The sequence below is a fragment of the Sparus aurata genome, chromosome 1 (assembly GCF_900880675.1).
Source record: "Sparus aurata chromosome 1, fSpaAur1.1, whole genome shotgun sequence".
In the NCBI taxonomy this organism is placed as follows: domain Eukaryota; kingdom Metazoa; phylum Chordata; class Actinopteri; order Spariformes; family Sparidae; genus Sparus; species Sparus aurata.
This window is the reverse complement of record NC_044187.1, coordinates 9506132-9521039: the sequence shown is the minus strand read 5'-3', so window position 1 is coordinate 9521039 and position 14908 is coordinate 9506132. Positions and strand designations below refer to the sequence as shown.

The following is a 14908-nucleotide window of genomic DNA, read 5'->3' as shown; positions in this document are numbered from 1 at the left end:
TGAGTCTCGCTTGTGCTTCTCGCTCCCTCATCGCTCTACTGATGCTTTCTGTTTCCATGAAACAGCCAAAATACTTTATGTAATAAAAGAGTTAGTCACGTCCAGTTAGAACTCTAAAACCTAGATACTGTTTGTGAAAAATGGTTTAGTTTAGCACAGCTGTATTAAGACAAACTCTAGCTGCTGTAGAGATCACCAGAAGTCTCTGACTTTCTGAATTAAAAGACATTCCTGCATATCATACGGCTAAACTAAGGTTTGAGGCCATAAATTAAATAATTCTTTTACTACTGGACACGAGCGTAATCTGACATCGCTGTGCTGGTGTGGTGCTGACACACGGGGTCTTCAGGGTTTCTGAGGGTCAGGAGCCCTGCCTGCTTTGCCTGGTTGGTGCTCTAACGTTAAGTAGGATCAGTTCGTTGTTCGATTTTATCTTTCGTTTGAGCTGAAAGAGAAAGAAGAACCTGTGAATATGTGTTTGGTACATACAAACAGGGTCTCTGGTTTTCTGTCTCTTGTTTGCTATTATTGTCATGTCTTCATCTATGTCACTTCCCCTATTTGCATTTCTTGAACTGTCACCTCACTGGTTTCAGAACATGTTGTCAGAGGACTGCAGTTGAAAAATAGCTTGTACATACACACAAACATGATTATAAAATGTATATCTTTTTTATTTCAAATAAGCTGTAAGACCAGTTCCAGCTGCAGGATCATGATGACAGACAACATTTTGAGTTCTTTAAGTATATTTGAAACCGTGCATATTGTTTGATAATAGATATTCATGTGTATTACACCAGCACAGGGTATTAATGTTGATATGTGTGAGACTGAAATGTGAAGGTAGTTGTTTAAATTAAGACGTCTATGGATATTTAACTACTTTCTGACTTTATATTTAGAAGGATGTTTTGTATATTTATATGTATGTATAAAGCTTATATGATTGAGTGAACATTCTCCCACTGAACAGCTGTATGTCAAACCACTGAAAGCTTGAGCCTGAAGTCATTCTGACCCACATCTACTGATAGAGTGATGGCTATTGTGTGTATGTGTTTCTGTGTGAATTGTAATGATGCGTAGCTGAGTTACAATGAAAAAGAGGAATTCATACCAGCATAAACTGTATGATGATGAACTAGATACAAGCTCAATACAAGTGTTTTTTTAATTTCTTTATTTGAATAAATATTAACTTTGAACACACAGTAAAATGCATCTGCGTCTCTTTCATTTATATTCTGTTGTTTTTAAAGTATTCCCACGTCAAGAGAGCAAGGTACTTTATAATATCAGCTTTTTATTCCTGAATGATCTCAACTAAGAATCCAGTTTTCCAATGTAAGAATCTGACCGTGACTCACAGTGTAAGATTTTCCGATATGTGTTTGACAGTGTGACAAGATGGCAAGAAGAACAATAAGCCCCAAAAGTACCATCCGATCTAGATGATGAAATTGTAGATTTCCTGTTTATGAGATTTTTGTTGCTTGATGGGAAACTCCACAGAAGATTTCTAGTTGAGGGTGGAGTGTGTCATTCCGTCCCAGAAATGTTTCACTCCTTCTCCCTCCCCTCCCTTACCTCTTCTCTCGTACCAGGAAAGAATGAAAGCCGGACAAATGAGGATAAGATTAACTGTTATCCAGCTAATGTTCACGTAGGCCACATAATATTTCTTATCTATTGGCTGGTTTTGTCACTATAGGGAATTAAATCATGCGCTCCCCTACAGTCAGGCCAATAACATCACGAGGTTCAATGGAAAAGGAACAACAGCTTACATTTTTTTTGCAGGCTATGAGTGAAGATTGGTGGTGTGTTTTCAGCGTGATCACCAGCACAAAAAGTGAAAACACTTCCAGAGGAAACACCTGTGCTTCCTCAACCTCCTGCCCAGTGCCTTAATGTTTATGGTGGCACAAGTTCCTGCTTGCACTTGTTGAATGATGTTAAATAGCCTTCTCAAATGGCCTTCTTGTAAAGTTGGCATGTGTTATACGATAATGTGTTTCTTTTTCTGCGTGAAAATGAATGTGTTTATTTGCATAAAAGGTAGGAAAGTAAGATCCACTGACACATACATTTTTTGACACATCAATTGATGGTTTTGATAATGCCACTTTTTAGGAGGTGCTGCAGCCCCCCAGTGTCCTCTACAAAACACCCATTTCCCTCCAAAGAGAGAAGTATGAAATAGCAGAAAAGTATTGTGTACCTTCACATTGCACGCCTGACATGCTCTCAGCATATGAAAAATGAAGGACAACTGCAAACAAGCAGTGGTCGAGAAGGGACAGTGGAAATTGAAAACCATGAAATACAATTCTGTTTTTGTTTTTTTGTTTTTTTTAAAAATATTTCTTATACTACATTATTTTGTGCTGTACATACGTGTGTGCATGTACGGATGTAGATGCTTGCTTGTGTTGTACTGTGTGATTTTGTTTGTTAAAAAAGACAAGAAATAAGGTTTCAGTAAATTGTAAGTGAGTTACTTGAGTAAATGTACTTAGTTACATTCATCCACGTGTAGGCCACAAATTTAAGCATGCAGTTTAAAACACGTTTTCAAGCAGCCTATCCGTTCGGGTCTTAAAATGATAATTAATACTGAAATACTGGCAAGTCGGTTCATAAAACGTTATAATTATAATTACTGTTGTCGTTGTTGTTGTTGTTGTAATCGTTGTTGTTGTTTTTGTTGTTGTTGTTGAGGGTTGGTGTGTTGTTTTGGCTATTTCCAAACCTAATCCAACAAATAAATAAATAAACGATCAATGTTTCATCTCCACCTTTGCTGACTATATACTTTAGGAACTTTTGAAAGTGAACCCATCTAATAGAGTAAAAACTGGCTTGTGCTAAATAAAAATATAATAAAAATGACGCGACCCGCGCCTCTTGATGACGTGTATTAATTAAATTCCAGTAGCGCACGCGGCGCGGAGCAGCCGTTTGTACGTAGATTTGTGTCAACGGCTTGTGGCAGCAGCATCCCTCTGTAAGAGGATTGGGAAACTATCAGTTTCTGACTGGTTTGCTGTCGCTTTGTTGGTGTTGCAGTGTCTCAGCTTAACAGCCCAGAAGTTTCCACTTCGCTGTCACTGTCTGAAAACAGGAGGAGAGAGCAGGAAGAGAGCAGGAAGATGAGCACTGGAGCCGGAGCGGGCATCGACTACAGCGGCTGGGATCACATCTATGTGTCAGACGATGAAGATGTGACCAGTCCATACGTCGACACGCCGAGCCTGTTCAGAATGAGACACCGGGTCAGCACTGAGACTTGTGGTAGCCGTGAAGTGTGGAGTCTTAAATCCGGTTAGTTTTACAGTAGAAGTGATTTAGTGACAGACTGACATCCGTAGGGGGTCGTTACAGACTGAGCTGGTCAACAGGTGTTACACAGAAATCTGTGACCCGGCAGATTCTCTGCTGCTAAAGGAGCTAGTAGCTTAGACTAGCAAGCTAACTCTATATGTATAGCTCTGTATGGTGCTTTATAAGAAGAAAAAAAGGAAAGATGGGGAAATGGAAGGAACAGAGAAAACATTTTATGAAACCAGGAAAAATTGTCCATGCAACTGACAACCTGAAAAGGTTTCAAATCAGATAAAGTGTAAAAAAAAAAACACTAGAAGAAGACTGAAAATTTGTCAGTTGATTGTAGGTGGATGGGGGCAGATATATGACAAGCAACAAGGAAGAGCAGTGCAGGAAATAATGTTGTGAGGTAGAAGGTAAAGCTGTGCTGTGCTGTGCTGTGTCCGCAGCTGTGCTCAGATTCGTAAGGAGAGCGCTATGAAGGAGCTCGAAGAAGAAGAGAGACAGAAGAGACTGGGCCCTGGTGGTTTGGACCCTGTAGAGGTCTATGAATCTCTGCCAAAGGTAAATCATTCACACACACATGCAAGAGTATTGCACTGGGAGGTTTGCCACAATGGTCAGCAGATGTTGTTATATAGAACTGAATTATTGAAAAGTAGGTAACGAGAGCAAACTGATGAAGGATGAAAGTAGCAGCATGGAGTAACTTCAGTGGAGTGCAACAAACTGGCAGCGAACAAGAGTACTGTCAAACAGTAGTTTTCAAGGTGAAGTAAAAAAAAAAAGCGACTTTTTTTTTTAACAAAATGTCTACAGGAGACACAAAACTAAATCAAAGATCCCATAAAACAACTACAGAGACAAACATAACAGCTACAAAGGTTCACAGGTTTATCACAAAGACACATAAATCAACTACAGACACGCAGCTGTCAAAAGGAGACATCACATATACACAAAACAACTACTAAGAGACACACAACTGTCAAAAGAAGTCAGACATGTTTTTTTTTATGCCGAATTTACAGGAAGACACAAACAATAACGATAACGAAGGAGCAGTTTGGTGACTCTTACTCCAAGACTGGTGTCAAATTTGAGAGCATGTTCAGGAAACGATATATTGACACAGCGCGAAGGCAATTTAATGAAAGACTGGAACAAGAATACATGATTGTGCTTAATGGAGACAAGCAGGAGAATGAAGGTACTGAGGTTCTTGACGATTCGCTTCCCTGCTATTGTTTTCTTAATTATCCTCAATTTTCTTTCTTCTTCCGTATTGTAAAATGATAAAAAAGTTGTTTATTTGCTTTAACATCTTCACCACAATTCCATATTCATCTTTAGAAATGTCCTTTCAAAGAGTGAACCATTTTTTCAGTGTTTTTAACACAAAACAAAACAGACAGAACATGAGGTGTCTTGAGTTTGAGAAAATATATAAAATATAGACAAGTTATGAAGAGATTAATAAACTTTTTCTTTTTTTTAAGTGAAAAAAGGCTGTCTTGGGGAAATAGACATTTTCCACTTGTTCTAAATTTCCTCAGATTTATGTTCCTGGAGCCTCACCGAAAAGGTAATTCTTTCCTTTAAAAAGATTTCATAAATATTATCATACCAGTTCTCTATGGATGGGGCATCTGGCTGGAGCCATTTCCTTTTAATTGCTTTTCTAGCAGCAGAACTTAGGATACCAAATAAGTGTTTTGTTTTGTAGACGTTGAACATGAAAGGCCAAAGAGGAGTTCATCCCACTTTAATTACATTTTTGTCCCAAATATATTAACAAATTCTTAATAAATCTTAGGCTAGGTTATTTTTGACAGGCCCCAAAACAAGCAATAGTGGTTGGCTTACTGGGAGTCACAGTCCCTCCAGCAGCTGGAACTGCCTGAGTGATGAACTTTCATCATCTCTTGAAGTTGAGATGCACGGGGGCATTCCTCTTTTTTGACTCAAGTATAGAGTAGAGCATATTTTTACTTTAACTGTCCATGCAACTGCAGTTTTCAGTTTCCTCCGATCAGAGTGACACAGATGAGCTGACTGGTTGCACTACTGTATTGCACACTTATTGCATTTGCACAGATCTCCTTCTTGACCTCTGACCTCTGGATCATCTTCATCTATAGTGGACTCTACCTTGCAGTGCATCCATGTTTCCTTCTGGACTTGATAACCATGTCTAGTTGTTCAGAAGCGTGTGGACTCTCAGTTCTGTCAGGAAACTCCTTTTTCTTTCAAGAGGTCGATTTTTACACGATGTAGGTTTTTGGCAAATTGTTAACATTCATCCAAAGAGTGACTTCGTTGACAGAATTAACAATTAATGTTGCTCTTTGTGTTACTCAGTTTGGTTTCCTTTGTCTTCTTGTGTAGCTAAGTTTTCTTGTGTGGTTCTTGATTGGTTTTTTGGTACACATCCCTTTTAATATTCATTCCTCTTTCAGTGGCTTGAATATACATATCAGATACGAGCTTGACTTGAAGCCATGTATGCTGCTGTGAAGGTTGTACACAACTTTGTACAATGTCTTGTGGACGCCCTCTGGTGTATTTTTCCAGAAAATACATGCAGTCCCCTTTAGTTGCACTTTTCTCCTCCACACAGCTTTTAAAGGCTTGCATGAAAGCCTTGGATATTGTTCAGAAGGTTAGCCCTTCATTGCCAGTTCTCACATAACATCTCTCATCAGCCCATTCACAGTTCACACGCACAGTCCTAGAGCCTGTTACCTTGAGCATGGCGTTCACGTGAACGTGCATGGAGCGCGCATGAATAGTTAATGGCAGGTTGTGCTGAACTAATCAGAGACCTCTGCTGCACTGTGCGAAGTGTCTGGCACGAATCGATGAAGAAAGTTTTATTCACAGAGGCAGTTCTGGATTTCATTCGTTCATCCCAGCAGTTTGGACTTTATTTACCTGCAGCTGTGTTTTCTGGACTCTTACTTCTCCCCTTTGGTTGATTGCTCCGTCTTGTGCGTCCTTGAGAGTGTGCAACGAGTTATCATTCTGTCACTGTTCTTTATTATATCCTGGGTGATTCAGCAATCTAAATATAACACTGTACTGTGTTTGTGCAATGGTTTAATGATGCCTGATGTTGTTGTGTTGATTGATGGTGTAATTGCTGTGGTTTCAGGTGCTTACTAGTTATGTCACGGCAGTGTAGTGAGCGTACCGATGTGTGCATCTAGGGCATGTCGCACATTTATAGAGCTCAACAGTGACCGTCCACTTTTTTAACGGCTCCGGTTCCGGAAGTGAACTTGCCATTCATTTACTCCATTGACAGAGTTTTAGGCCTGGAACCAAGCCAATCAGCTAGGAGATGAATCGTGACCATAAAACATTTAATTAGGCACAAAAAAAATGTTGGAAAACGGAGAAAAAAGCAAAGTTACAAGACTGTGTACATAATCATCTTAAGAGTAAAGGAACTACTCATCCCATAAACCATTGTGAATGAAACAGCGACGTCTCTGATTGGCGGAGCTCGCTGTTACCATGTAAATGTTTACCAAACCCGCAAATTTCATGTTCGGGTGAACCCTTAATAAACTCTTCTCCTCATCACTAAATGAACGCAGTAGGTCAGAAAGTGAAATCATGGTCGCTCTGTGGTAAACGATCGTAGAGTTCAGTGTTAGCAGTAACTAGCCAACATGAAATTTGCGGGTTTGGTAAACATTTCCATGGTAACAGCGAGCTCCACTAATCAGAGACGTCGCTGTTACACTACAGGATTGTGGGTAGTGTAGTACTTCTCCATGACATCGTGAATAAAACATGTTTTTCTCAAAACAAGATTGATATCATACGTACTTGTGGCTTCTACAGGATCATATATCATCGTTTCACAATCTGATAACTCGTGGTAAGTCTTTGGATGGTTACGACATTATGGCCAATAATCAAGATCTATATGCAGAATATGAATGGCATTTTCACTTCCGGAACCTCACTGCTGAGCTCTATTTGTCTCACCCACTGTGCACACGAGGCCAATGAAATAGATATGGGTCTTTCTGAGCTGAGTGGTTGCTTTTTGTTGACAGCCCCTTAAATTTATAAACCCTCAAATTCTGTCATTTATTCATCCCTTTTTCTGTTTTCACTGCATAGCTTTATTTTGCATTGTCTAATTTATGTCAGTCTGTTTCTGTGTGTATTATTAACTTGCATAATGATTAATAGACAGACAATAGACAATATCAACAAAGGAGTTTATTCTGCAATAAATGAGGGGCATCTCAATGAGAGTGTGTGTGAATTGGATTCATTAACCCATCAACATCACTCCTGTTCTTACCGGACAACCTGTGGAGAGTGCAGATAAATTCTTGAGATCAGTGCCTTCTGATTTATTCATCTATTATTGATAGGTCCCAAGTTTGGTCTTCAGATAGCCAACACCTATCTTATAGATATTAAAGGGTCACCTTCAAAAACAGGTATATCTCTTGGGGAACTCAAACACCAATGCATTGGCATTTCCCCATTAGTTCTTTTGTGTGCGCACATGTAGTTTTTATGGTAGTGCTACCCTATACCTCATTTTCATTGGCTTTGATCCGATGTCCGATGCTGCGTGGCTGCAGCCTGCCTTTGAGTCCAGTCTCTGTCCGCACCGCGTCCAGCCGACCACACTGTCCAGTGCTTGGTCTCACTGCCCAGTTCCGTCCTCCTTGGGTCTCTGGGTCCATGTTCTGGTCCCTAACTTAGCTTAGCATAAAGACTCAATTCAGGGGAAACAGCTAGCCAAGCTTTGTCCAACCCATAAGGTCCCCAAATAATACACCTTGTTTGTTTAATTTATAAATACCAAAGTGTAAAAACAGAACTTGAAATAACGCTACACCCAGAAGCTGGTTAGTTTAGCTAAGCATCAAGACAGCAATCGGGGGAAATTGCTAGTCTCTCTGTCCGAACCAGATCGTTAATTAAACATCTTTTTTGTTTGATACATTTAAACACCAAAATGTAGTCTAGAAACAAAATGGATATGAATCTTCAGCCGTAAACCAAATATACTGGAGTCAGGGAGAAGCAGCTAGCCTCACCATTCAACATGTTTGTTTGAAAGGCAATCCCTGAAGTGTAAAAACTGAACTGGAAATGGAGCTATAGTCTGCAGCATGGTGCAGCAAAATGTCTGTTCTTCACGGAAAAGAACCCAGAGGATGGGGGCCTTTAAGAGGCAGTTTACTTCCTGTTTCCGTTGCACTCTGTCTAACCTCGGACTCACACTTTTGCTTTCGAGACCAGCTTGCAATAATGTCGATCTCCTACATATTTCTGGGTGTTTCTTTGCTGAACTCTCTGCACGACTTCCATGTGTCCAGTTGTGGTAAGTGTTCCTCATCTGCTGCGGTCTGAAAAGGTGTTTTAAGGTTTTGAAAGGTCATTGATAGCGGAGTGGACTTCTAAACCTATTTTACTCCCTGATTCAGTTGCACGCCGTCTCTCATCAGGAGTCGTGTCCTTCATATAGAGATAATATCTAACACAGCTTTGTGGGGTTTTGTCCACTTTTTATTTGTGTAATGTTTTTATCATTGGTATCTTATCAGCTGTGGTGAAAAGTGGCGGTTATTGCTCGATTTACATGGTTCACGTTCATTAATTAAAGGTGCAATGTGTAGTTTGAGGGAAAACATTTTAATCCGAAAGGAAAAGTCTTCAGTAAAGCAATTCATTAAATTTGAATGTTGTTATGTTTACAGACCATTTAAGGCTGCCTGACAACATACACTCCAGTAATTAAGCAAGAGCTATGAAACTATTTGTTTCCCCTGTTTTAGTGTCTGAAAAGGAAACCAACATTGCATTAACAAACATAAATGCTATTACAGTTTTAGATGCTTTTGCTCATTTTTGATCAAGCTGCTTACATCACAACCTTTAACCTTTGTGTTACAGATCGCAACTGTGCAGATAAACCTGTGTTCACTCCATCCAGACTGGTGGTGAAGTATGGTGACCCAGCTAGTGTGAATTGCTCTGTATGTCAGAATTGCCAGAACTTTGGTTTGGAAATACCTGTGGGAACCCAAAAAAGACATGGAACTCTGATTTCACTGACGGTTGACCATTTGAAAGAATGGGGCCTTTCTCCTTTGTGCTTTTATACTGCTGAAGCAGGTCACCAGTGTTGTAGCAGTCTACCTATAACTCTCTACAGTAAGTGAACTTGTTGCTTGTGGTGGTTTTATCATTATTTTCAGAATGAAGCTAAAGGAGTGGAGTCACAGTTCTATATTTAGGGCCCGAGCAGGTCACAGACCTGTGAGGTCCCTTTTGTATTTGTAGTGACGATTTCTTTCTCCCAAATGTTTGCATTTTTCACTGCCTTAACATGCACCAAAACTCACCAAACTTGGAATTTACGTCACACCTGCTGAAAAATGTCATCATCTATTGTAGTATTCAATTTCCACCACTAGGTGGCGCTACAATCAAGGAAAGTGCATTTTGGCTTATAATTATAACTCCCATATACTTTGTCGTACATTGAAAAACCTTATACCTTATATCCACCTTATTCCTGACTTTGTGAGTTTACCCATGGTTCATAGCGATATTCGGTTATGCTCTTCCGGTTGAGCTGGTTGACCTCGGTGTTTACACTAGCGTAGCTGTCATGCTCGCTCTAAAAACCGGCTTTTTAACACAAAGAAAGCGACAGAATGGATAAAATCGGCGGTGGATACACAGAACAGATCTTTTAATAAGTTGTGAGGACAGTTCTCACAGTGCCTCACCCGTCAGTTCTCACGGAGTGGGCAGATGACATGAAGCATTAGCCCGGCATTAGCCCGGCATTAGCCCGACGTTAGCTACATCGACGTAGCTAACGTCGGGCTAAAGCTTATCTTATATTTTCTGAAGGTGTTGACGGTGGAGAATTACGCAGTTACAAAAGCACAGAAGCATACAACTACCTGCACAGTAACAAAATAGAGAAAGTACTGTTGAAGAAACACAGCAAGTTATTTCTGAAGGCAGCAGTAGCGCCCAGCCACAGCGTTAATCAAGCTAAACATACAGCGTGGATAATGCTGAAGGAAAGTGAAGTCGTGGAGACAGGCGGCTGCTCGGACGTTGCCGGGTTAGGGAAGTCATGCAGTCATGCAGCAGCTATACTGTGGAAGATATTCAGAAACCCAAATATTTATTTTAGTGTCAAAGCCGCGAGCCGCGCTAGTCTCCGTTCCTCCTTCCTCAGCATGGCGTGTAGGGCGCAGGGCACGGACAAGTTTGACTAAGTTGTTGATGTACTACTCGAGACGTTTCTGAAAAAAACTTCAAATTTCATGAATTGTTGTGGCAACCAACAACGGCACATGTTGTACCTGACCATTTTAAAAACAATATAGCACTTATGACCTAACGCTAGTTGTTTAGGGCTAGCTTAGCGGCAGCGGCCATCATGCAGTTGCAAGGCAACCGGAAACAGAAAACCGCCAGCGGAAGTAGTTATCTGTCATGGCAGCCCCCATAGGCTCCCGAGGAAACAGGTGGATATATCGTGCTGAATCTCGTGATATAGGCCACGCCCATTTCCATTTCCCAAATGTCGCAAACCTACTTTTTCGAACTCCTCCCAGGCGATTTCACCGATTTGCACCAAACTTTGCACACAGCATCTGTGGACTCTCCTGACAAAAAAGTTATTGAAAGAATTTTGATATTCCAAACAATACTCAATTTATTAAACTTCCTGCAGATTTAGCTCAAAACACAAAGTGCTGCATATCTCCACATTGGTCTGTCCCAATGACATGAAACCTAGGTGACTACTTCCCCTTGAAAAAATTATACACTTACTTTTTTCAACTCCTCCTATGCTATTTCATCGATTTCCACCAAACTTTTGCAAATAGCATCTGTGGGCAAGACTTATCAAAAGCTTGGACTGCGAGGGCCCGTTCATCACCACTTGCAGCTTTAATTTAAATTACATTTCTTGATTTGTTCTCTTATATTTTTATAGTGGTTTATATTAATTGTGTCTCGATCTCTCTACACTTCTCTATGTCCTTTTTCCTGTCTCCTCAGAGCTTCCAGACAATGTGGGATTAAACATTAAAGGTAACTCTTGGGTGATGTCTGAGGGCCAGAACATCATTCTGAAGTGTTCGGTTCAAAATGTTGCTCCTGTTGAAAACCTCCGTGTGACCTTCTACAGTGGACAGCGGCAACTAGGTCAGAAACAATCGAACAAGAAAGGGCAAAAACCAGAGTCTGACATGTTTGAACTAAACTTCAGCCCCACTAAAGAAGATGATGGAGGACAGTTCTGGTGTGAAGCCGAGCTTCTTCTGGGACCTGACGGACCACAGCCCCCTCCAGTGGTGAAGTCACGGAACTTCCCTGCAACTGTCCTCTGTGAGTCTGACAGCAAAATCAGCACCCCACGTCACCTTTTGTTCTCATTTTGACCTCTTTTGCAGAGATGGAAGAAATGTTTGATCTGTTACTTAAAGCTGCTCTAATCAATATAGTTAATTACACAAAATCGATCATAAACAGATCATCTGATACAAAAAAGGTCCCTTCCTGGAGCACAGCTCAGGCCAGAAGAAATCATAATAAATGAAGAAGATTTTAGTAATACAGTGAAAAGAAGAGTTAAATGCGTTTATAAGATTTCTTTTTTATCCAGGTGATTGTTAATGTTGCTCAACACTTATTTTGTCTATCTGGATCTATCTATGATCTGATCACAGTTCAAAATTGTTCCCATTTTGCTGTAATAACGTGCTGTATTTCATTCTCACTCAATCAACACACAGATAAGCCGTATCTCTCGGGGGCGTCACATCCAAGTCCGACAGTTCTCACAGAGGGAAACCCTCTACAACTGAATTGCTCGGCTGTGGGAAACCCCAGCCCCACATACACTTGGACGGGCCCATCAGGTGTGTCCTCCACCAAGACCAGCGTTCTCATTATCGACTCTACAACTACGGAGGATAAAGGGCAGTACACCTGCTTTGTACACAACAACCAGGGGAACGTCACTGTGAAGTTTGACGTGGACGTTAAACGTGAGTTTGAAGTTTTGTCATGCCCAGTCTTCTACTGTTACTGGAAAGAGAGTCACTTAACCACAGTATTGCTTTAAGTTGTGCTTTCTCACATCAGTGGATCATTTATTCTAACACACACAGGAAGGAAGTTCATTGTGACTGTTTCAGTGTTTGGTATCGTTCGGTTCTAAAATATTCTCTGTTCCTTTTTTTCTTTCTGCAGGCGACTACACCAACTACTACATAGCTGCAGCAATAATATGTGCTGCTCTGTTAATCATTATGGGGGTAATTATATACGTTTTATGCAGACATCACTCCGCTGTGCCCGCTGCATTGTGAGTCTGCTGGAAGGCGTGAAATGTGTATGAACACTTTTGAGCTGTTGCTTTGTCACAAGCTGCAGCTAAGGGTCGCCCCCCGTGGGTCAGAGGTTAAGAGGTCAACCACGAACCACAACATCCTTTGGTCTGAGTCTCGCTTGTACATCTCTCTCCCTTATCGCTCTACTGATGCTTTCCATTGACATGAAACGGCCAAAATGCTTTATGTATTAATAAGTTAGGGTCTGGAGCACTGTCTGCTTTGCCTGCTTTGCCTGCTTGGTGTTCTAACATTAAGTAGGATCAGCTCGTTGTACGATTTTATCTTTCATTTGAGCTGACAGAGAAAGAAGAACATGTGAATGTGAATATGAAATAATCAACATATCCATCGTTATTCTCAAACTGATGACTTGGGTGTGGTACATACAAACAGGGTCTCTAGTTTTCTGTCTCTTGTTGCTATTATTGACATATCTACATCTATCTCACTTCTCCTATTTGCATTCTTAAGCTGTCACCTCACTGGTTTCAGAACATGCAGTTGAAAAAATAGTTTGCTGGCTCACTGTCACTTTTAAGATGTAGAATAAAGTTATCTTTAAATAAATAAATGAGAAATACACACAATTATGAATATATACATTGCATACCTCTATTTCAAATAAGCTGTAAAACCAGTTCCAAGTGCAGGATTATGATGACAGACATTCTGAGTTCTATAAGTGTATTTGAGTTGATAAGATCAGGCGTGTGTGTATATGTTACTGTGTGAACTGTAATGATGCTGAGTTACAGTGAAAAAGAGGAATTCATACAAGCAGAAACAGTACAATAATGGATGTCACCCTGCCTGGGACTACAATAAGAAGATGCTTTGGCTGCTTTTTTTTTTATTATACATTTGAATAAATATTAACTTTAAACACATTAAAATGCATTCCCGTCTCTTTCATTCATATTTTGTTGTATGTTAAAGTATTTCCATGTAAAGGGAACAAGGTACTTTACAATATCAGATTTGTATTTCTGAATGATCTCAACTAAGATTCCAGTTTTGCAGTGTAAGAATCTGACCTTGACTCACAGTATATATGAAAGATTTGTGTTTGACAGTGTGACAAAATGTTAACAACAATTAAAGCTGCAAGCTGTCAGAGGGGCGCACGTAGATGTCTGCACGTGCACACGTTTACTGGACGTTGTTGAAGGGGTGAAATAACCCTGCCTGTGTCCACTATGTGGGGATAAAGATCACCCATCAATATGTCATGTTGTAGTGTATGATGTGGTGAGAACAACCTGTAAATGTCATGTTAATCGGATGATGTTTGTCCACACTCCTAATGGCCGAGAGTAAGATAGCGCTTTAGTTGCCTCCCTTCAAAAATGTATGCATGGTTTATGTGTGAGAGAACGTGTGTGTGTGTGGGAGGGTGCAACCAGCCAGCTCATATGCATCACTCTGATTGGAGGAGATTGAAAACTGCAGTTGCACGGACAGCAAAGTGTCTCTCCTTCATGAAAAAAAAAACAGAGGGTGTGGACTTTTAAGAGAGATATTACTTCCTATTTAAATTGCACTCTGTCTAACCTCGGACTCGCACTTTTGCATTTAAGACCAGCTTGCAATAATGTCGATCTCCTACATATTTCTGGGTGTTTCTTTGCTGAACTCTCTGCACCACTTCCATGTGTCCAGTTGTGGTAAGTGTTCCTCATCTCCTGCGGTCCGAAAAGGTGTTTTAAGGTTTTGAAAGGTCATTGATAGCGGAGTGGACTTCTAAACCTATTTTACTCCCTGATTCAGTTGCACGCCGTCTCTCTTCAGGAGTCGTGTCCTTCATATAGAGATAATATCTAACACAGCTTTGTGGGGTTTTGTCCACTTTTTATTTGTGTAATGTTTTTATCATTGGTATCTTATCAGCTGTGGTGAAAAGTGGCGGTTATTGCTCGATTTACATGGTTCACGTTCATTAATTAAAAAGTGCAATGTGTAGTTTGAGGGAAAACATTTTAATCCGAAAAGAAAAATCGTCAGTAGAGCAATTCATTGAATTTGAATGTTGTTCTGTTTACAGACCATTTAAGGCTGCCTGACAACATACACTCCAGTAATTAAGGAAGAGCTATGAAACAATTTGTTTTCCCCTGTTTGTAACAGCGTATATGTTTGTTAACGCAATGTTGGTTTCCTTTTCA

General features: G+C 40.3%; 2 protein-coding genes and 1 long non-coding RNA gene across 3 annotated transcripts in view; all 3 read left to right on the top strand.

The window, feature by feature from the left end:
- Nucleotides 1–14908, top strand: part of LOC115589450 (vascular cell adhesion protein 1-like) — a 31476-nt gene that overhangs the window by 14437 nt on the left and 2131 nt on the right. The window lies entirely within an intron of this gene.
- LOC115585066 (uncharacterized) lies at nt 2955–4656 on the top strand. The gene is made up of 3 exons (XR_003984657.1): nt 2955–3330; nt 3783–3897; nt 4365–4656. It is a non-coding gene; the product is annotated as an uncharacterized LOC115585066 (long non-coding RNA).
- On the top strand, nt 7732–13633 carry LOC115585020 (hemicentin-1-like). Its single transcript, XM_030423011.1, has 5 exons — nt 7732–8695; nt 9268–9528; nt 11407–11736; nt 12144–12398; nt 12604–13633. The coding sequence occupies exons 1-5, from the start codon at nt 8497–8499 to the stop codon at nt 12720–12722; spliced, it is 1164 nt and encodes a 387-aa protein (XP_030278871.1). The 5' UTR covers nt 7732–8496; the 3' UTR covers nt 12723–13633.